Source organism: Mobula birostris, chromosome 2 (genome assembly GCF_030028105.1).
Source record: "Mobula birostris isolate sMobBir1 chromosome 2, sMobBir1.hap1, whole genome shotgun sequence".
Classification (NCBI taxonomy): Eukaryota; Metazoa; Chordata; class Chondrichthyes; order Myliobatiformes; family Myliobatidae; genus Mobula; species Mobula birostris.
In genome coordinates this window covers 137,143,152-137,166,168 of record NC_092371.1, presented here as the reverse complement: position 1 = coordinate 137,166,168, position 23,017 = coordinate 137,143,152, and the positions used below count along the sequence as shown (strand labels likewise).

The following is a 23,017-nucleotide window of genomic DNA, read 5'->3' as shown; positions in this document are numbered from 1 at the left end:
AGTTTTGTAAAAAAAACCGCCCTCTGCTCTGTCACTCAGACAAACCCCACCCCCTGGTCTGTCACTCAGACGAACCCCGCTGTCTTTTCTGTCACTCAGATAATTCCCGTCTTATTACCCTGTGATTCAGCTGATGAAGGAAGGGTTCTCGGCCGAAAATGTTGACTGTTTATTCCAATCCATAGATCTTCTGAGTTCCTTCAGTATTTTCTGTAGGTCGCCCATTCTCTCCGTCACCTCGACAAAGACGCTCAATCACCCGCCCCCTTCCCCGTCTCTAAGGGACACTTATCGGTCTCTTGCTCTCACCTACACTTTCCCTGCCCTCCGACCTGTCACTCACACGACCCGCCCCCTCACGTCACCCAAAAGCCTCGCTGCCCCGGTCTGTCTGCCCCGCCCCATCCGGTCACGTGTGTTGTGCTGTGTCGTTGTGGTGACATCAGATTCAGTCCGGCCCAGGAGAGGTGTTCGGTCAGTGCGGCGGAGCGAGTGGGGCTGAACCGGGAGTGAAGGAGTGGGAGAGTCCGGGCCCCGGTCCCGGTCGTGGGAGGCTGCAGGTCCCGGGGGAGAGGCTTGGGCAGTGGGAGAGGCGCTCGGTCAGTAGGGACCGGGGTAGCGTAGTGGGGGAGGGCAAGGCCGAGGAACACAAGTCCGAGGAAGGGGTTAGGTCAGCGAATAGATGGGGCAGGATGTGAGGGGGTGGGTAGGGGTAGCGGGGTAGGGTCTTGGAATTAGGGTTATGTTTGTAAATCTTGCGGAGAGGCCTGGCTGGGGGGATGGGTATTCAGTTTACAGGCTTTGAGATGAGGATTAAGGAGGGTTCGAGGCCTTGGGAAGGGTTGGAGGGCGGTGTCTCTATCAGGATAAATCACTTGCAAACGGGATTAACGTAATCCCAAAATGGTTTTTAAGTATATTTAGAGCAGAGTAACAAGCAGGGAAAAGTAGTAGTCTATAGAGACAAGAAAGGCCATCTGTGAACGGAGCCTTAAAGAGCAGTTCACCTGTTCAACTGAATACTCTTCATTGGTATGTGGAAGGACGTAGACTGTAGTTGGAGAATTTAGTGAAGGAAGTAAGTGATTCGTGTGGGCATCGGTAAATTATATACTCAATGCTTTGTCATGCTGAAAAGTCAATAAATCTTCAGGACCGAATGGAATTTATCCCAAATTACAACGGAAGGGAAGAAATTTTTGGGGCTCTGAGATTTTTTAAATAACTTTATTTATATATAAATAACTATATTTAAATAACTGTATTTATATATAAATAACTATATTTAAATAAATATGGTCCCCTTTTCAAGAAAGCTTGTTGATGGAAGCAACACAGTTACGAACGCAGAGGAGATACTGGCCTTAAGCGTGGAGGCTGAAGGACCTGCTTTGCTGTACTTTTTATTAATTGAATACTGTACAGAGGTTGAGATGTTATGGTCTAACTTTGTAAAATTCTTGTCAGATCACTGTGTAGTTCTGGTCACTGAGGTGTAAGAAGAATATGAAGCTGTTGGGAGAGGACAGTCTGGGCTGAAGGGTTCGTTTCTGTGGTGTATGTTTCTGTAACAGTGGGTATGGGTTCTCTTTGCCTCTCTCCCAGATGTCCTTATTCTATGTAGGGCTGTAAATGTGGATGGTGTGTGTTGTTGGATCTGTGTTGCTGGTGTTTTGGTATGCTTTCCTGCTTTTTGTGATACAGTACTGCGTGTGTGTGTGTGTGTGTGTGTGTGTGTGTGTGTGTGTGTGTGTGTGTCTGTTGTTTGGGTGCAGCAGAGCTCCCTGTTCTTCCTGCCTCACAGGCTCTGCTCTGAGAAATTCAGTTAGCAGCGTGGTTCATTGCACATAGGAGGAGCTTTGTTCTGGGCACAGCTACTCTGGTGTCTGGCTGTTTACCCTCTCCACTCCTTCCCTGTCTGTGTACACTGCCCACCGCAGAGTCTTCTTCCCTCCCTCCCTCCAGTCCCCTTAAGCCTCAGCTCAGCGGCATGATATTTCTCCTGAGCTGTGTGTGGAGTTTCCTGGGTGCCTGACATTGTTGCTCTCTTTCCCCTAGAAGGATGACCTGTGTCTGACTGTGCCCTCCCCCTGACATAGAGCCCAAGCAGTCTCGTAAGGCCATTGCTAGACGAACAATTATCAGCCAGTCACATAGGTGGTAAGAAATGGCCGGGCAGAATATGGAGCGAGAGAAAGGGAGTTCTGTTTAGCTGCTTTTGGCCTGGATCAGGACCAGGAAATGAAGGAAGACAAATGTTTTGAGTGGCAGAAGAGGGTGAGGGTGGGGTTGAATGTTGATTAGTGTGAGCACCCCACCGCTGACCTTAGCTGTGACTTTGCAGATCCCATAAGGATACTGACCAAAGTGCTGGAATCATGGGCAGAATTTTCTTGGACCACATTGGAGGCACCCGCCTCTTCTCCTGCGCTAACTGTGATACCATCCTGACCAACCGCTCCGAGCTCATCTCCACACGCTTCACTGGCGCTACAGGGCGAGCGTTCCTCTTCAACAAGGTGAGCCGGCACAAGAACAGTTCACTTCCCCACCCCCCTCGCTCCCCGGCACTGCAGTTACAGCAGTCCCTCCACACAGTGGGTGTGGGTGAGGTCAGTGTGGGTGGGTCGGTAGGTGAGGTGGGGGTCACGGGTAGGGTCAGTGTGAGGTTCGGTCGGTAGGTGAGGTGGGTGTCACGGGTAGGGTCAGTGTGAGTGGGGCAGTAGGTGAGGTGGGTGTCACGGGTAGGGTCAGTGTGTGGGTGGGTCGGTGTCACGGGTAGGGTCATGGTGTGGGTGGGTCGGCAGGTGAGGTGGGTGTCACGGGTAGGGTCGGTGTGAGGGTGGGTGGGTAGGTGAGGTGGGTGTCACGGGTAGGGTCAGTGTGAGGGTGTGTCGGTAGTGAGGTGGGTGTCACGGGTAGGGTCAGTGTGTGGGTGGGTGGGTAGGTGAGGTGGGTGTCACGGGTAGGGTCAGTGGGGGTGGGTCGGTAGGTCAGGTGGGTGTCACGGGTAGGGTCAGTGTGGGTGGGTCGGTAGGTGAGGTGGGTGTCACGGGTAGGGTAAGTGTGGGTGGGTCGGTAGGTGAAATGGGTGTCACGGGTAGGGTCAGTGTTTGGGTGGGTCGGTAGGTGAGGTGGGTGTCACGTCACAGGTAGCGTTGGTGTGAGTGGGGCAGTACGATCAGTGTGTGGGTGGGTCGGTAGGTGAGGTGGGTGTCACGGGTGGGGTTACTGTGTGTTCGGTCGGTAGGTGAGTTGGGTGTCTCGGGTAGGGTCAGTGTGGGTGGGGCAGTAGGTGAGGTGGGTGTCACGGGTGGGGTCAGTGTGTGGGTGGGTCGGTAGGTGAGGTGGGTGTCACGGGTAGGGTCAGTGTGTGGGTGGGTCGGTAATGAGGTGGGTGTCACGGGTAGGGTCAGTGTGAGGGTGGGTCGGTAGTTGAGTTGGGTGTCACGGGTAGGGTCGGTGTGGGTGGGTCGGTAGGTGAGGTGGGTGTCACGGGTACGGTCAGTGTGTGGGTGGGTCGGTAGGTGAGGTGGGTGTCACGGGTAGGGTCAGTGTGTGGTGGGTCGGTAGGTGAGGGTGTCAAGGGTAGGGTCAGTGTGTGGTGGGTTGGTAGGTGAGGTGGGTGTCACGGGTAGGGTCAGTGTGTGGGTGGGTGGGTCGGTAGGTGAGGTGGGTGTCATGGGTAGGGTCAGTGTGGGTGGGTCGGTAGGTGAGGTGGGTCTCACGGGTGGGGTCTGTGTGGGTGAGTCGGTAGGGGAGGTGGGTGTCACGGGTGGGGTCGGTGTGTGGGTGGGTCGGTAGGTGAGGTGGGTGTCACGGGTAGGGTCATGGTGTGGGTGGGTCGGTCGGTGAGGTGGGTGTCACGGGTGGGGTCGGTGTGTGGGTGGGTCAGTAGGTGAGGTGGGTGTCACGGGTAGTGTCGGTGTGAGGGTGGGTCGGCAGGTGAGGTGGGTGTCACCGGTAGGGTCGGTGTGAGGGTGGATCGGTAGGTGAGGTGAGTGTCATGGGTAGGGTCAGTGTGTGGGTGGGTCGGTAGGTGAGGTGGGTGTCACGGGTAGGGTCAGTGTGCGGGTGGGTCGGTAGGTGAGGTGGGTGTCACGGGTAGAGTCGGTGTGGGTGGGTCGGTAGGTGAGGTGCGTGTCATGGGTGGGGTCAGTGTGTGGTGGGTCGGTAGGATGTGAGTTGGGTGTCTCGGGTAGGGTCAGTGTGAGGGTGGGTCAGGTGAGGTGGGTGTCACGGGTAGGGTCAGTGTGGGTGGGTCAGGTGAGGTGGGTGTCACGGGTAGGGTCAGTGTGTGGTGGGTCGGTAGGTGAGGTGGGTGTCACGGGGTAGAGTCGGTGTGGGTGGGTCGGTAGGTGAGGTGCGTGTCACGGGTGGGGTCAGTATGTGGTGGGTCGGTAGGATGTGAGTTGGGTGTCTCGGGCAGGGTCAGTGTGAGGGTGGGTCAGGTGAGGTGGGTGTCACGGGTAGGGTCAGTGTGGGTGGGTCGGTAGGTGAGGTGGGTGTCACGGGTAGGGTCAGTGTGAGTGGGGCAGTAGGTGAGGTGGGTGTCACGGGTAGGGTCAGTGTGTGGGTGGGTCGGTAGGTGAGGTGGGGGTCACGGGTAGGGTCAGTGTATGGGTGGGTCGGTACGTGAGTTGGGTGTCACGGGTAGGGTCAGTGTGAAGGTGGGTCGGTAGGTGAGATGGGTGTCACGGGTAGAGTCGGTGTGGGTGGGTCGGTAGGTGAGGTGGGTGTCACGGGTGGGGTCAGTGTGTGGTGGGTCGGTAGGATGTGAGTTGGGTGTCTCGGGTAGGGTCAGTGTGAGGGTGGGTCAGGTGAGGTGGGTGTCACGGGTAAGGTCAGTGTGGGTGGGTCGGTAGGTGAGGTGGGGGTCACGGGTAGGGTCAGTGTATGGGTGGGTCGGTACGTGAGTTGGGTGTCACGGGTAGGGTCAGTGTGAGTGGGGCAGTAGGTGAGGTGGGTGTCACGGGTAGGGTCAGTGTGTGGGTGGGTCGGTAGGTGAGGTGGGGGTCACAGGAGGGTCAGTGTATGGGTGGGTCGGTACGTGAGTTCGGTGTCACGGGTAGGGTCAGAGTTGCCAGTGCAGGTGTCTATATTGTCAGTGTTCCCTTCACTTGGGTTGGTGTATGCTGGCTCTGTCCACAGTCAAGTGTCCCAGTGGGTGGGGGTGACTTTTCACAGTTGTTGCCCCAGTGGGTGGGGGTGACTCTTTCCACAGTCAGTGTCCCAGTGGGTGGGGTGACTCTGTCCACAGTGTCCCAGTGTGTGGTGGTGACTGCTCACAGTTGTTGCTCCAGTGGGTGGGGGTGACTCTGTCCACAGTGTCCCAGTGGGTGGGGGTGACTGCTCACAGTTGTTGCCCCAGTGGGTGGGGTGACTCTGTCCACAGTCAGTGTCCCAGTGGGTGGGGGTGATGCATGCTGGCTCTGCCCACAGTGTGTCCTATGGGTAGGGATCACAGTCGGTGGGGTTGACTCTCCCACAGTCAGGTGTCCTGGCGGGTGTCGGTGACTCTGTCGGTAGTGTTGTAGTGGGTGGGGTCAGTGTCCCATTGATTGACTGTCCTGTCTCGAGCAGGTGGTGAATCTGCAGTACAGTGAGGTGCAGGACCGGGTGATGCTCACCGGACGACACATGGTCAGAGATGTCAGCTGCAAGAACTGCAACAGTAAACTGGGCTGGATCTACGAGTTTGCAACAGAGGACAGTCAGCGCTACAAGGAGGGTCGGGTGATCCTGGAGAGAGCCCTGGTGCGGGAGAGCGAAGGTTTTGAAGAGCACGTCCCCTCTGATGCCTCCTGAAGGAACCCAATCTTTCCATGGCCCTTTCTCTTCTGTTTCCTTGCTTAAAAGAAGAAATACTTTTTATTTAAAAAGCAGTTATCCTTCTTTGTGTACAGTGTCAGCTTGGCATCCAGCCTGACGTTGTGTTGTAATGTCTCTGTGCACACACTGCGTAAACTTGCAGCGTTACAGTAGGCAGTCTTGGCTCTGTATTGCTCTCGGTTCTTCTATTTAAGTTTTTTTTAGTATATTTTTCTTGCTGCCTGTGACATGCTGGGTGTCAGCTCGTCTGAGCTTGTAAATCTGCCCTGTGGGTTGGGATGGGATGGGTGGGGGCGGGGTGCAGGCGTGAGGCCATCATTCTGTGGAGAGGAGCTACTGGACTGTGGTAAGATCTGGTGTGAGGTGGGGGCTCGTCAGTCCCCGGGTTAAGGTGGCGGGGTGGGGTTGTAAGAGTTCTGTCTCAGGCAGACCATACAGCTCTTGGACACCCTGCATGGGGGGATGGGGAGGAGGGGGGATAATTACTGTGTCCTCTCAATAGCCTCTGTGTAATGTGTTGAGAATAATTTAATAAACAAAGAACATCAGTCCATGCTTGCCGTCACTAACCTGTGACTGCACTTGCTCAACACAGTTTTGCTGCTTGTTTCCTATGAGATTGACAATGTAAACATTCACTGCCTTGGATTCACTCTGGATACATCCCCTCCCTCCCTCCCGCCCCCCCCCCCCCCATTTACCCCTGGATCTGGTGATCACCTGCTGACACATAGGCTAAGTGTGTATCCCACTGCGTCAGCCGTGGGCTTCACTGGGGCGAGCCTCCATGGTGGAGAGCAGGATGCGAGCATTTTGATTAAAATTCCACCTGGTTCATGAGAAGAAGTGTCTGCAACTCCAGGCCTGCCCCAAATTGTCCATGACACTTTGTTCAAGGGGTGTTGAGTGCTGGGCAATAGAGGCTTGCCTTGGCAGGCACACCTGTGTCACTAGAATGAGAACTCCTCTGCTTCACAAGGCTGGGAGGTGTACAGGAAAACACAGCCCTATGGACAAGCTGGCTGCAGAGGCTGGGGTATCTGGCAAGACGCTGGTTCTCTCAGGAGAAAAGTCACCAGTGAACTTTGCACCTTTGTGTAATTTGTTGAGATGAATAACTGGAAAATGTTGGTCCATACTTGCCATCACTGACACACAATAACACTTCAACAAAGTCTTGCCACTCCCTCCCTCTGCCACCACTGGAATACATGCACCAACTACAAAATGCACAGCAGTTACTCAAAGTTGAGTTTGTCACGTGTGCATTCAATATTGTTTAATGTAATTTCCTGTAGATAAATGTAAGGAGAATGAAATGACTGTTACTCTGGATCTGATGCGGCACAAAAAACTCAAAAAGAACATAAAACAGAAATATAAATACAGAAGGTAGCTTATACATAGATTGTGTTTTCATAAATAATTCTAGACTGTTTCTAAAATGACTGGCAGGAAATAAATGATTGGTGGAGTTAGTGGGTGGAGGTGTCAATTAGCCATATTGGTTGGTTGGGGAAAGTAACTGTCTTTGAGATTGGTGGTCCTGGTATGGCCTTCTCCCTGATGGGACCCTTGATGATGTTACTGGCCCTTTTCTGACATCTTTCTGTGTCTATGTGGGGGTAGGCTGATGCCAGTAATATGTTGGGCAGTTTTAACTGCTCATTGTAAAGCCTTCCTGACTGCCACAGTCTAGTTCGTTGCACACAGGTGCAATGAACTTAATTTTAATGGTATCATAGTGTATATCATATAAGCAGCACTCACAAGAAGAACACCATTTTTATATGGAAGAACAAAACAAAAACCAATCAATTTTAGTGTGGAGTCATAAAAGTAGTCATAGTGTTGTGCTGGTTGATTCAAGAACTGAATGGCTTGTTCATGAACCTAGTGATGGGGGACTTTAGGCTTCTATACCTTCTGCCCGATGGTAGCTGCGAGAAGATCGAATGGCCTTGAAAGATGTTGCCTTCACGAGGCAGCGGCTCATGCAGATGCAACTGAGGGTGGGGCAAGATGTTGCTCCATCAACTCCAACAGCACCTCCCAAACTCAGTACCTCTCCTACTGAGAAGGATATGGACAGATGTATTATCTGGAGGTTCCCTCGTACCCACACACTACTCAGACTTGGAACCATTCCTTCATCGACACTGTCTAAATCCGACAACTCCCTCGCCAGCAGCAGGTCAAGGAGGCAGCTCTCCCCCACCAGGTTTCAAGGTTAAGTAGGGATGGGAGATAAATGCTGTTATGGGTAATACATAACAATAAAAGTAATAGGGAGTGCAGCATCGTTGGAGGAGCGGTGAGGAGGGAGCGCCTCTCTGCTGGAGGATGGCACTGAGGGAACACAGCACTCTAAGGGTGACGGTACTGAGAGAGCGCCACATTCCTGGCATACTGAGGGAGCGGTACACTGCTGAGATGAAAAGTCCGGCTCCGCTGCTCTCTCCCTTCCCCCGGACCGCTGGTACCGAGGCGTGTTTCCGCACGGTCGCTTTTGGCGGCGCAACCCCGCGCGCAGCTTCCGCCCCAAGTCGAACCCTGAACGAGCGGCACCGAAGAGTGAGGGAGCGGTCCGGCGGGAGAGGGAGGGGGGAAGACGGGCATAGGGAGGCAGGTCAGCAGTGAGGGGGAAAGCTTGTGGGACACTGGGAGGGAGGAGAGGGGAGTGTGAGGAGACCTGGGAGTGAAAGCAGGGGAGGGGAACATCTCTGGGAATGAAGCGAGGGGAATGTGGAGTCCCTGGGAGTGAGGGAAGGGGAGTGTGAGGACGTGAGTCACTGGAAATGAGTGGAAGGGAAAGCCAGTGACTGACAGGGTGGGCAGGAGCAGGAGGATTTGATAGTCCCGGGTCCCTGCGGACTGTGGGCTGGAGGGAGGGGACCTGCTATCAGCTGGATTGGAAAGAAAGCAGTGGACTTGGAAGTTGGAGCCGAAAGCGCTGGACTGGGCATAACTGCAGGTGAGAAGGTGGTGGGGCGGGGGGGGGGGGGGTGGAATTCAATATTTGACTTTGTTTCTCATTATAACCAATATCCAACTTGACAGAGAATGCTGAGAATACTTGGCAGGTTAGGTGGCATCTGTGGAGAGAGTTAGGTGTGCGATCAGAGATGAGAAGTTGTAGAGGAAGTATTGGGGGAGGGGAAAGCAAGCAGAAACGTGTTTGAAGGGCTGTTGCAGGAAAAGTCGAACTTTGGAGCTGGTCGGAGAAGGTCGTTTAGTTTGGTGAACAGCTAAAGGTGTGTGTGGGGAGGCATTAACCAACAGGAGAGAGAACAAAACAATGGCAGAAATATGTGGTACAAGGTTGGTTACCTAAAACCGCAGAATTCATTGCTGTATTGAAGTTAGAATGTGAGGAGTTGTTTTTCCATTTTGTGTAGGACCTCACTGTGACAGTACAGGAGGCCACAGATTGGTAAATCACACTGGGTACTAGATAAAGGATTAAAGTGTCAGGGAGTTCTGCAGAACACATTCTATGTTTGGTTACTCTTGTAGAGTAGGCCACATTGTCAGCACCAAGTGCAGAACACACAAGTTATTTGTGTTTACTTAAGACCAAGATTGATGGGCTCATGATTGAGAAGGCGGTTAAATGTTATGGGAAGTAGGAAGGAGAATGGATTGAAAAATCAGCCAAGATCAAATGGTTGAACAGACTCAACAGGCTGAATGGCCTTTATATGCTTCTATAGTTTATGGTCTTTTCCTCAAAGAAGGGCAGGGTAGTCCTCAAATCAAAAGGATCTGGGGTGTGAGAAGGGAGGAAGGGACTGAAGATCATGTGACTGGTGGGCCAGGCTGATCATCTCTGATAGGATGAGGCCAGGGTTGTAGAGGTAATTTAGTCATAGAACACAGAACAGGTCCTTCAGCCCATGATGTTGTGCTGAACTAGTAATTAAATACCAAACTAAACTAATCTTCCTGCCTACACACTGTTCATGTGCCTCTTGAAGAACTTTTTAAATGCCTCTGTTGTACGTATCTGCCACCACCACCACACCAGGCACCCACTACTGTGTAAAAACACTTACCTTGCACATCTCCTTTCAACATCCATTTTCACCTTAAATTGAAATGCATGCTCTCTAGTATGGCCGTCTATTAATGCCTCTCCTTATTTTATAAACTTCCATCGGTTCTGTCTTCAGTCTCGGTTGTTCCAGAGAAAATAACTCAAGTTTGTCCACCTTCTCCTTATAGCACACACCCTCTCAACCAGGCAGCATCCTCTGGTATCCTCTCCAAAGCCTTCCTTTTGTGGGGTGACAAGCATTGATCACAGTACTCCAGATGTAGCCTAACCAGTTCTGTAAAGCTGCAACATAGCCTACCTCCCCGTGAGCTCGATGCCTCAACTGATAAGGGCAAGCATGGCTTCTGCCACCTTTGCCACTCCATCAAGCTGTGCAATCACTTTCAGCCAGCTATGCACTTGGACCTCAAGATCCCCCATGGGCATCAACAGAGTTACTGGATTACTAGAGAGTAGAACACAGGACAAGGAAGGGAAAGGTTGAAAATTATCCCAGGGCAGGCATTTCTAATGGAATGGGTAATATACAGCAGAAATGCGAATTCTCACTCAGAGAAAGAGACTTATCTAAACACAAGGAAATCTGCAGATGTTGGAATTTCAAGCAACACACATCAAAGTTGCTGGTGAACACAGCAGGCCAGGCAGCATCTCTAGGAAGAGGTACAGTCGACGTTTCAGGCCGAGACCCTTCGTCAGGACTAACTGAAGGAAGAATGAGTAAGAGATTTGAAAGTGGGAGGGGGAGATCCGAAATGATAGGAGAAGACAGGAGGCGGAGGGATGGAGCCAAGAGCTGGACAGGTGATTGGCAAAGGGGACATGAGAGGATCATGGGACAGGAGGCCCAGGGAGAAGGAAAAGCGGGAGGGGGGAAAACCCAGAGGATGGGCAAGGGGTATAGTGAGAGGGACAGAGGGAGAAAAAGGAGGGAGAGAGAAAGAATGTTTCTATATAAATAAATAACAGATGGGGTACGAGGGGGAGGTGGGGCATTAGTGGAAGTTAGAGAAGTCAATGTTCATGCCATCAGGTTGGAGGCTACACAGACGGAATATAAGGTGTTGTTCCTCCAACCTGAGTGTGGCTTCATCTTTACAGTAGAGGAGGCCGTGGATAGACATATCAGAATGGGAACAACAGGAATTCTGCAGATGCTGGAAATTCAAGCAACACACATCAAAGTTGCTGGTGAACGCAGCAGGCCAGGCAGCATCTCTAGGAAGAGATGCAGTCGACGTTTCAGGCCGAGACCCTTTGTCAGGACTGACTGCACCTCTTCCTAGAGATGCTGCCTGGCCTGCTGCGTTCACCAGCAACTTTTATATCAGAGTGGGAATGGGACGTGGAATTAAAATGTGTGGCCACTGGGAGATCCTGCTTTCTCTGGCGGACAGAGCGTAGGTGTTCAGCGGAACAATCTCTTACTAGCTCTTCTTTCAGTTAGTCCTGACGAAGGGTCTCGGCCCAAAACGTCGACAGTACCTCTTCCTAGAGAAGCTGCCTGGCCTGCTGTGTTCACCAGCAACTTTGATGTGTGTTGCTTATCAAAAGTTATAATGCTTCATACTGACTCCAGAAGGCTGTAGCACACCCAAGCAGAAGATTAGGTTCTGGTCCTTGAGCCTTTGCTGCAACTGAATCACGGCCTCACTTGGAGAGAGTGTTTGTGGTTCCCAGGACGTAGGAAAGGATGAAGTTAAAGGGCAGTATTGCATTGCCTGCTTTTGTAGGCAAAAGTACCGTAAGGAAGGTGGAAACAGAAGAGTAGACCAGGGGGGGTGTGAAGGGAACAGACCCTGTTAGATGCTGAAGGGAGAGGGGAGGGTAGGAAATGTCTGGTGGTGTGACCTCTGCAAAAGTGGAAGAAATTGTGGGGAATGATCTGTTGAATGTGGAGGTTGGTAGGGTGAAAGGAAAGCACTGGGAATCTGTTTTGTCCAGGAGGAGGTCAGCGGAGAGTAGAGGTAAGGGATTCAACAGTGAAGCAAAAACCCTGGTCTCACCCTACAGAGAGACTTCCTTTGTCTTATCCATCTTTCCTTAACATTCTTTGCAACTGCATTAGTCTTTTCCTCAGTTCTGATAAAGGGTCCTAGATATAATACATCAATCATTTTCTGTGCACAGAAGATGTTACAGAATACTTGTACTGCTGTATTTTTCCAGCATTTACTGTTTGGCACTTTGCCGGAGTGGCTGCAGAGACCTGTATTGTTGCTGCTGAGCTCCTGGGAGATCCCGGCTGCTCTGTGAGCCAGCTGTGACACCGGCAGCCAGGCTGAGAACAGAACGTGCACGGAAGAGTGGACAGTGGGTGTGAGTGCGTGTGACTGGAGAGGGCAGGGTGAGCTGTATCTCTGCAGCACACAACAAGTGGCTGGGGAGAGGGAATGCTGGTGGGAGCTGACAGTACTTCACAAGGGAGGCATTCAGTGACAGGCAGAGGAGATAAAGAAATGAGAGGTGCGGGCAGGGGGATGGAATGGAGAAGGAAACAGCGGAGGGCATACAGACAGGACTGGTGGAAAGTGTGTTTGTGCACAAAGTGTTGGGGTCTAGGGTCCACTGTCAGGGACAGGAGTGGAGGAGATAAAGCGTGAGTTTTCCCGGGGGGAGCTGATTCAATACCTGAAAGAAATGTGGTGTAGTGACAGACCCGGCCCCACCTGTACGGTATCCCAGTGTTGTACAGTAACAGACCTGTCCCCCCCATACTGTGTCCCAGTTTTGTACAGTGACAGACCTGTCCCCAATAGTACTATATCCCAAGTGTTATATAGTGACAGACCTGTGGTCTCCTTTTTTTGTGGTCACATTCGGTGACTTTAAAGGAAGAGAAGAGGGGAGAGGAAGGTTTGAAACAGAAGAACCTAGTGTCAAAGAGGTCACTGTTTGGACTCTCTCCTAAGTAGCCCGTAAGGGTGAGTTTGAGTTCCATTCGAATACGAAGGTGTGACTGTCACGTAGTTAATCCACAAGAGTGGGTTTTCTGGTGAGGGGAGTACCTTTGTGAATACCACTTGTGTGTTACCCTTGTTTGGGTGTGGTAGTTCACTGAAGAAAGGCACCCCTGTGGCAAATCACTGTTGGAGTTATTTCGTATGTCGTGGAACTGGATAAGTGGCTGTTACGTTGTGTGTTTGGGGTTGGTTCCGTTGAAGAGGGTCCCCTTAGTGATGAGCTACTGTTGGTGATAATCCATACGTGGATTCTGTTTGAGTATCCTGTGGCCACCACTTTGGAATGAGCAGTAGCTGAATTCGGGGGTGGTACCACTTGTGTTGAAAGGATATTCATTGAAGATCACTGTCGGTGATACTTCGTGTGAGGACTGGAACAACTTCGGAGATAAAATCTACTACTATTGTTATTTTGTATTGCTGTCGTGGAATCTGTGGAATATCAACGTAATTGCCTCCTCTTGACATTTACCCTGGATTATCTCTCTCTCTCTCATCACCTATTCCGTGGATGAACTGAACTTTCATACTTTACCATCTCAAGACTCTACGCTTTGTTTCCCCCAAACTCAATATTTTGGCAGTTATATTTGCACTGCTAACTTGTTTGATTTATCTGGTTATATATGACTTTATTATGTAGTTACTAATAAAAAATAGCTTACGTTAACACCAATACCAGAGTGTATACAGTGTCAGACCTATCCCCAATAGTACTCTACCCCAGTGTATACTGTCAGACCCATCCTCAGTAGTACTCTACCCCAGTGTATACTGTCAGACCCATCCCCAATAGTACTCTACCCCAGTGTATACTGTCAGACCCATCCCCAATAGTACTATACAGTACTGGATCCCTTTCTCTAGTTATACAGAGAAAGGCCTGTCCCACCAGTACTGGGGTTTAACGTGTGGGTTGCTGGGTGGTGTGGCTTGGTAGGCTGGAAGGCCCGTTCAGCACTGTATCTGTAAATAAAATTAGTATCAAACCAGTGTTTTGGGTGTTCCTGACCAGCACTCTTCTCCTTTCCCAGGATGCTGTCTCTGAAGGGGACCTTCATTCTGCTTTTGCTGTTCTTCAGTAGCCTGTTTGGCAGTGTCTTTATGCTGGGCCCACTACTCCCAATCATGTTGGTGTCTGTGCCGTGGTATCGATGGATAACTGACCGTGTAGTGGCCATCTGGTTCACCCTCCCCGTGGTAAGTTTCAGTCTGTGCTGCCCATTGCGGGGTACTGCCTTAGTGTTTGATGGGTTAGCAGAATTTCCGGACTCTCCCCTCCATAACCATCCTTCCCTGCACTTTTCTTCAAGCTCATTCACCAGCTCTCAATCCCAGAACTCATCCGTCTGGCTGTTTACGCTAACTGGTCTCTGGCCGTAGATCCCTGGCCAGTCTCCAGCTGTTTACGCTGACCGGTCTCCAGTTGTAACTTCCAGCCCCACTCCAGCTTGTTGACCTTTTCAGCATGTTTATATAGTTAAACACCGTCTCTCCTCCCTCTCTCCCCTTTCCTTTGCGCCGCACTCTCAGCAAGCCCTCATCCAGTCTCCTGTAGTTTCCGATCTCCCTCCTCCTCCCTTTCCTAGTTCCTGTCAACTACCTCGGCACACTTCTGCCCCCATCCCTCAACCCCAGTCTGCCTCTTCCTCCTCTGCATGCAGAGGTGGGTGCTGGGGTGCAGAGGGTTTGATGTTGTGGAATGTGTGCATCCTGGTGTGGCAGTGTGCAGGGCTCTGGGCTCTCGGTGCCGTGGTCTTTATTGATGAACTGTATTGTCTCTTGGCAGGCCATGTTGGAGATGGTGCTGGGTGTCCGGGTGGTGATCACGGGAGATGGCTTTATTCCGGGTGAACGCAGCGTCATCATTATGAACCATCGGACTCGTCTAGACTGGATGTATCTGTGGAACTGTCTGCTCCGATACAGCTACCTCCGAATGGAAAAGATCTGCTTGAAGTCCTCCCTTAAATCCATTCCAGGCTTTGGTTAGTGCTCATTATTGTCGGCAGAGAAATGACAGAAGGAGTTTAATCTGGCCAAGGTGTGAAGTGTTGCACTTTGTAATGTCAAATGTAAAGGGACAGTCCACAATTATTGGCAGGACACTTAACAACACTAATGAACAGAGAGATCTTGTGGTCAAAGTCCATGACTCCCTGAAAGTGGCTGCGTAGGTTGATAGGTAAAGAAGTCATGTGAGAAGCTTCCTTCATTAGTCAAAGCATTGAGTTCAAGGGTCGGGAAGTTACTTGCAGTTTTTTAAATCTCTGGTTTAGCCGCATCTGGAGTATTGCATTCAATTCTGGTCACCCCATTATAGGAAGGATGTGAAGGCTTTGGAGATGCTGCAGAAGGATGTTGCCTGGATCCAAGAGTATGTACTCATACGTATTCTTGTAAGAGTATATGAGGAATAAGGAGAGGTGTACAAATTTGAGTTGCTTTCTCTCGAGCATCTGGGGCTGAGGACAGATCTGATAGAAGTTTAGAAGATGATGAGAGATATAGATAGAATAGACAGCTGGTATCTTTTCTCCGGGATAGGAATGTCTAATACTAAAGGTTATGCATCTAAATTAGGAAGGGGTAAGTTGAAACGAGATGTGCAGGGCAAGTGTTCTTACGTGGAGAGTAGTAGGCACCTGGAATGCAATGCCGGGCTGGTAGAAGATAGGCACATGAATGTGCAGAAAATAGAGGGATATGGACATTGTGTAAGCAGATGGGATTAGTTCAATCAGGCACTTAATTTCCAGTTTAATTAGTTTGCCACATCATTGTGGGCCAGAGGACCTGTTCTCTGGGGGAGTCTGAGAAATTAGGAGACTGGAGTGGATGGGGTGAGGGATCCTTGGAACTAGTGAGGCTGCATGTGGTGTAAACAAGAGGCTTTAAGAGAATGAGGAATGTTTCCATTCACCAGGAGGTTATAACTGGGGCAGTGTAGATGGGTAGATTAGAAGGTTCAGTGTGGAGTTAAGAAAAACATGGAGGGGTTTGGAACTTATTGTCGGAAAGGGTAGTCAGGGCAGAATCCCCTCATCCAGAGCTAGAGGCTGCTGAAAGCCTGCAATATTCCTCTTCCTGCCTGGGGATGCCAGGGGAGGCATTAGGTTGGCACCCTTGTTCAAGAATGGGTGTAAGTGCATGCCAGACAACTAAAGGGCATTATGGGGGCGACCTCCATAGCCATCTGTAGTGGAGGATTCCGACCATTCACCATCCCTGTGTAAAGAATTCTCTTCTCATCTTGGCTCTGAACGGCTGTCCCCTGATTTTGAGGTTATAACCCATGGCTCTGGAAAGCCTGGTCAGGGGAAATGCCAGCGCCATTAAGCCCCAAAACAATATCGTATGTTTCAGCAAAGTCATTCCTTTTTCTGCTAAACTCCAGCAACAGTAAGGAAATAGGAATTTTATATTTTGTTTAGTATTCTCCAGGAAGGCCAAGCAGATGAGCTTAACTATAGTTGTGACAAAATCAGGAGGAATGAGTTATGCATAAGGCTGGTCCTCGAGGGAAAGTGATAAATTGGGGAATGCTACTTCCAGTGGTGTTGGCCAAGAACAGGGGAAAGTAGGTTAGAAGCAGCTGTTGGTGGATAAGTCCACATCTGACGTGGGAATTGTTTAAAGTCAGCACTTGAGTCTGCTTAACAAGCTACGAGCTCATGGTATTACATGGAAGATTAAAATTTGAGGATTTTATTAGGCCTGTTGGACTTTTAGGCGGATGAATATATAAATATATTATTAATTATATGAGGGAGGGGAAGAAAGGTTAAAATTTGAGGACTATCAGCTGAGAATAATAACATTAATGTTTTAATGTATATATATATATATATATATAATTTTTTGTTACGGGGAGCTGGAAGAAACACTGTCCAATTGCTACGTTATTCATGTGTGCAAGCGTGGCAATAGCCATGACCCGCACAATGGAGGGGGGTAGTGTTGTGTATCTTTTCATTCACATTAGTGGGGCGGGTATTTTGTTTTTTCTTTTTTTGTATCTTATCTATCTTTTTTTTCTTTTTGCCTGGATGATTGGGAGGGAAACACATAGCAACATGGTGAAGTTCAAAGAGATTTCCCAGGGAACTATGAGAGTTGAGAAGTTAAGTAATGTTTTAGATTTTAAGAGATAAATATGTAACATTTTTGAATATTTGGATCCCTTGTTTACAGCTCCGATGATGAAGATTATGGTTCCTTGGGGGAAAGTAACAAATATATATTAAATTTATTTTTATCCCATGGAGCATGTGCAAACCTTCCAATATTCAGGCGGTTCCTTTTTTTTTCTTTTTTTCTTTTCTTTTTAGGTAGGAGTATATATTGGGGGGGAGGGTAGATTTTTTTTTCTTGTATCACTTTGAAAACTCAATAAAAATTATATTAAAAAAAAGGTTGAAGGAGTGCAAAGAGAATTTACAAGGGTATTGCTGAGATATGAGGACCTAAGTTGAGGGAAGGGTTGAATAGGTTCGGACTTTATTCCCTAGATCATAGAAGATTCAGAGGAGAATAGATAGAGGTTTACAAAATTATGAGGGGTATAGATAGGGTAAATGCAAGAAGGTTTTTTCCATTGAGGTTGGGTGAGACTACAACTACAACTGGATTAAGGGTGAAAGGCAAAATGTTTAAGAGGAACATGAGTGGGAACTTCTTCACTCAGAGGGTGATGAGAGTGCCTGTGCAAGTGGTGAATGTGGGGTCGATTTCAACACTTAAGAGAAATTTGGTTAGGTACATGGATGGGAAGGGTATGGTCTGGGTGCAGGTTGATGGGACTAAGCAGATTAATAGTTTGACATGGGCTGGTTGTGCTGAAGAACCTGTTTCTGTGCTGTAGTGGTCTATGATTCCATAGTACAGACAAGAATAACAAGTTTTGGGAGCCTTGGATTATGAGAGATATTGTAAAGGCAATCAGAATGAAATCATATATAAAGTTTAAGAAATTGAAATTGGGCAGGGCTTTTGTGGAATATAAAGAAAGAAGTAGAGAAACAGAGTCAGGAGGACTAAAAGGAGCCATGAATTGTCTTGTGCAGGTGTGATTAAAGAGAATCCCAAAGTATTTTATACATACATTAAAAATAAGAGACAGAAACTCATACTGGTAAATCAGCAGAAGGTAGGATAGCTCAAGGACAAAGGAAGGAACTTATGCCCGGAGTCAGAGAAAGTGGGTGAAGTACAAAATGAAAAAAAATTCCAAGATGTTAGAAGAGCTCAGCAGATAAGACAGCATCAGTGAAGAGAAAATAGCCAAGCATCAGTGTTGGAATTGCTGTTGTTCGTGAGATATATAGAAAAGTAAGTGCAAGTGACACAAAAATTGGTGGTGAGAAAGGTTGTCAAGGCATACAGCAGGATGTACATTGAAAATTGGGGCAGAGAAATGGCAGATGGAGTTTCATCTGAACAAGTGTGAGGGGAGACAGATAGGTGGGTCACAGTCAGGAGAGGGAAGGGCAAGAGTCAGGTACGAGAGAGTACCCCAGTGGCTGTTCCCCCTGAACAATAAGTACTCCTGTTTGAGTACTGTTTGAGGGGAGGGGGTTAACTACCTACCTGGGGGAAGCAACAACAGTAGCCTTGCTTCTGGCACAGTTTCTGGCCCTGTGGTTCAGAAGGGTAGGGAAAGGAAGAGAATGGCAGCAGTGATAAGGGACTCTACAGCTAGGCGGGGGGGGAAGACAGGTGAGACAGGAAAGAAATACGGATGGTAGTTTGCCTCCCAGGTGTCAGGGTCCAGAGTGTTTCTGATCGCGTCCATGATATCCTGAAGTGGGAAGGTGAACAGCCAGAGGTTGAGGTACATATTGGTACCAACGACATAGGTAGGAAAAGGGAGGAGGTCCTGAAAGCAGACTACAGAGAGTTAGGAAGGAAGTTGAGAAGCAGGACCTCAAAGGTAGTAATTTTGGGATTACTGCCTGTGCCACGCGATAGTGAGTATAGGAATAGAGTGAGGTGAAGGATAAATGTGTGGCTGAGGGATTGGAGCGGGGGCAGGGATTCAGTTTTCTGGATCATTGGGACCACTTTTGAAGCTGGTGTGATCTGTATAATAAGGATGGGTTGCACTTGAATCCAAGGGGTCCAATATCCTAGCAAGGACATTTGCTGAGACTACTGCGGAGAGAAACTAGAACTGATGGGGTTGGGAAAACTGAAGAGACGGAGGAAGGACGGTTGGCTCACAAATAGAGAAAGCTTGGAGACAGTGCAAGGGGGAGGATAGGCAGGTGATAGAGAAGGGGTGCACTCAGACTGATGGTTTGAGATGTGTCTATTTTAATGCGAGGAGTATCATGAACAAAGCGGATGAGCTTAGAGCATGGATCAGTACTTGGAGCTATGATGTTGTGGCCATTACAGAGACTTGGATGGCTCAGGGGCAGGAATGGTTACTTCGAGTGCCAGGCTTTACATGTTTCAGAAAGGACAGGGAGGGAGGCAAAAGAGGTGGGAACGTGGCACTGTTGATCAGAGATTGTGTACCGGCTGCAGAAAAGAAGGGTGTCATGGAGGGATTGTCTACTGAGTCTCTGTGGGTGGAAGTTAGAAACAGGAAGGGGTCAATAACTCTATTGGGTGTTTTTATAGACCACCCAATAGTAACAGGGACATCGAGGAGCAGATAGGGAGACAGATTCTGGAATGGTGAAATAATAACAGGGTTGCCGTGATGGAAGATTTTAATTTCCCTAATATTGATTGGCATCTCCCTAGAGCAAGGGGTTCAGATGGGGTGGAGTTTGTTAGGTGTGTTCAGGAAGATTTACTGACACAATACGTAGGTCAGCCTACAAGAGGAAAGGCTGTTCTTGATCTGATATTGGGAAAGTAACCTGGTCAGGTGTCAGGTCTCTCAGTGGGAGAGCATTTTGAAGATAGTGATCACAATTCTATCTCCTTTACCATAGCATTGGAGAGGGATAGGAGCAGACAAGTTAGGAAAACGTTTAATTGGAGTAAGGGGAAATATAAAGCTATCAGGCAGGAACTTGGAAGCATAAATTGGGAGGAGATATTCTCAGGGAAATGTACGGCAGAAATGTGGCAAATGTTCAGGGGATATTTGTGTGGCGTTCCACATCGGTACGTTCCAATAAGACAGGGAAAGGATGGTAGGGTACAGGAACCATGGTGTACAAAGGCTGCAGAAAATCTAGTCAACTTACGAAAGGTTCAAAAAACTGTTAATGATAGAGATCTAGAAGATTATAAGGCTAGCAAGAAGGAGCTTAAGAAAGAAATTAGGAGAGCCAGAAGGGGTCACGAGAAGGCCTTGGCGAACAGGATTAAGGAACACCCAAGCATTCTACAAGTATGTGAGGAGCAAGAGAATAAGATGTGAGAGAATAGGATCAATCAGTTGTGACAGTGGAAAAGTGTGTATGGAACTGGAGGAGGTAGCAGAGGTACTTAATGAATACTTTGCTTCAGTATTCACTATGGAAAAGGGCCTTGGCGACTGTAGGGATGATTTACAATGGACCGAAAAGCTTGAGCATATAGACATTAAGAAAGAGGATGTGCTGGAGCTTTTGGAAAGCATTAAGTTGGTTAAGTCGCCGGGGACCGGATGAGATGTACCCCAGGCTACTGTGGGAGGTGGGGTAGGAGATTGCTGAGCCTCTGGCGATGATCTTTGCATCATCAATGAGGATGGGAGAGGTTCTGGAGGATTGGAGGGTTGCAGATGTTGTTCCATTATTCAAGAAAGGGAGTAGATATAGCCCAGGAAATTATAGACCAGTGAGCCTTACGTCAGTGGTCGGTAAGTTGATGGAGAAGATCCTGAGAGGCAGGATTTCTGAATATTTGGAGAGGCATAATATGATTAGGAATAGTTAACATGGCTTTGTAAAGGCAAGTCGTGCCTTACGAGCCTGACTGAATTTTTTGATGTGACTAAACACATTGATGAAGGAAGAGCAGTAGATGTAGTGTATATGGATTTCAGCAAGGCATTTGATAAGGTACCCCATGCAAGGCTTATTGAGGAAGTAAGGAGGCATGGGATCCAAGGCGACATTGCTTTGTGGATCCAGAACTGGCTTGCCCACAGAAGGCAAAGTGTGGTTGTAGACGGGTCATATTCTGCATGGAGATCCCTGAGCAGGGATCTGTTCTGGGACCTCCTCTCTTTGTGATTTTTATAAATAACCTAGATGAGGAAGTGGAGGGATGGGTTAGTAAACTTGCTGATGACACTAAGGTTGGAGGTGTTGTGGATAGTGTGGAGGGCTGTCAGAGGTTACAGTGGGACATAGATAGGATGCAAAACTGGGCTGAGAAGTGGCAGATGGAGTTCAACCCAGATAAGTGTGAGGTGCTTCATTTTGGAGATCAAGTATGATGGCAGAATATAGTATTAATGGAAAGACTCTTGGCAGTGTGGAGGATCAGAAGGATCTTAGGGTCCGAGTCCATAGGACACTCAAAGCTGCTGTGCTGGTTGACTGTGTGGTTAAGAAGGCATACAGTGCATTGGCGATCATCAAGCATGGGACTGAGTTTAAGAGCCGAGAGGTAATGTTACAGCTATATAGGACCCTGATCAGACCCCACTTGGAGTACTGCACTCAGTTCTGGTCACCTCATCACAGGAAGGGTGTGGAAATTATAGAAAGGGTGCAGAGCAGGTTTACACGGATGTTGCCTGGTTTGGGGAGCATTCCTTATGAGAAAAGGTTGAGTGAACTTAGCCTTTTCTCCTTGGAGCAGTGGAGGATGACAGGTGACCTGATAGAGGTGTATAAGATGATGAGAGGCATTGATCGTGTGGATAGTCAGAGGCTTTTTCTCAGGGCTGAAATGGCTATCACGAGAGGGCACAGTTTTAAAGTGCTTGGAAGCAGGTACAGAGGAGATGTCAGGGGTAAGTTTTTTTATGCAGAGAGTGGTGAGTGCGTGGAATGGGCTGCCGGCGAAGGTGGTGAAGACGGAAACAATAGGGTCTTTTAAGAGACTCTTGGATAGCTGCATGGAGCTTAGAAAAATAGAGGGCTATGGGTACGAGTAACCCTAGGTAACTTCTAATGTAAGTACATGATTGGCACAGCATTGTGGGCCGAAGGGCCTGTATTGTACTGTGGGTTTTCTATGTTTCTGTAGCATCATATACGCAAGCAGCATTCATCAGGAAAACATAAACAAAACTGTGCTCGTTGTTTTACAAGAAAGCACAGTTAGAACAAAGGATAGTTCATTGTAGTGCAAGGTGATTGAAATGTTCATAATGTTGCTGAACTGTAGTGATCAGGTTTTGTCGGTAGTTCGAGCAGTTCTTACATTTTGGGAAGTCCAGAGATCCTGGGGTGCAAGTCCGTATGTCTAATGATAACACGAGAGAGAGTATTGTAAAGAAGGTGTCTTGCAAGCTTGCCTTCATCAGTCGGAGTGTGGGCTACACGAGTCAAGAAGTCTTGATACACCTATATAAAATGGTGGTTAGGCAACATTTGGAGTGCTGAATGTAATTTTGATCATCGCGTTATAGGAAGGATGTGAATGCTTTGGAGAAGGTGCAGAGGTAGATTAGAGAGAACTAACCACAAGGAAAAGTTGGACAAATTCAGATTAATTTTTCTGAAGCATCAGAGGCTGAGGGGAGATCAGATAGAAGTTTGTAAAATTCAGCATCACGTGTATTATCACTGACATATGTTGTGAAATGTGTGTGCAGCAATACAATGCAAAACACAAAAACTACTGTAAATTACAAAAACAAATAGTGCAAAACAAGTTATTGTTGCATAGGTAGAGTAAATAATCAGTCTTTTCCCCAAGGTGGGAATGTCATGTACTAGATTTACTTGTGCATCAGATAAGAATTGTTGATGTCAATCGATGGGAGGACAGAGTTTGTCCCAAAGTTACTCTCCTCTCTTGCTCTTGACTCCTTGCCCCCATTTTCCAACTTTAAACCTCCTCTCCCCCCCCCCGTAGTCCTGCACTCCCCTCCCATTTTCCCTGCCACTCCTGCCCTTTCTATCCCCCGTCCTTCTCCCTGCATCTCTGCCCCTGAGACCTCTGCACTGAAATCCCTGTCCCTCTCCTCATGCTATCTTCACCTTCCCTGTCTCCCTGTCCTTTCTCCTTCCATCTCCAACACCCTTCCCCCTTCATCCCTAAT

At 48.7% G+C, this 23,017-nt stretch overlaps 2 protein-coding genes across 3 annotated transcripts in view; both read left to right on the top strand.

Moving 5' to 3' along the window:
* The first annotated feature begins 405 nt into the window (after positions 1-405).
* On the top strand, positions 406-5,894 carry ypel5 (yippee-like 5). Of its 2 annotated transcripts, none has more exons than XM_072277715.1 (3): positions 406-474; positions 2,345-2,519; positions 5,584-5,894. In XM_072277715.1, exons 2-3 carry the CDS (start codon positions 2,379-2,381, stop codon positions 5,806-5,808), a joined length of 366 nt encoding a protein of 121 aa, XP_072133816.1. In that variant the 5' UTR covers positions 406-474; positions 2,345-2,378; the 3' UTR covers positions 5,809-5,894. The 2 variants fall into 2 exon arrangements, with proteins under 2 accessions (XP_072133816.1, XP_072133819.1); XM_072277718.1 differs by lacking the exon at positions 406-474 and adding an exon at positions 747-1,078.
* A 2,622-nt stretch (positions 5,895-8,516) lies between these two features.
* The window catches only part of lclat1 (lysocardiolipin acyltransferase 1), a 49,699-nt gene continuing 35,198 nt past the window's right edge, over positions 8,517-23,017 (top strand). Inside the window, exons 1-3 of the mRNA XM_072249157.1 lie at positions 8,517-8,806; positions 13,887-14,052; positions 14,642-14,840. Coding sequence (XP_072105258.1) covers positions 13,888-14,052; positions 14,642-14,840 — 364 coding nt within the window. The 5' untranslated portion in view covers positions 8,517-8,806; position 13,887. The remainder of the gene's footprint in view (positions 8,807-13,886; positions 14,053-14,641; positions 14,841-23,017) is intronic.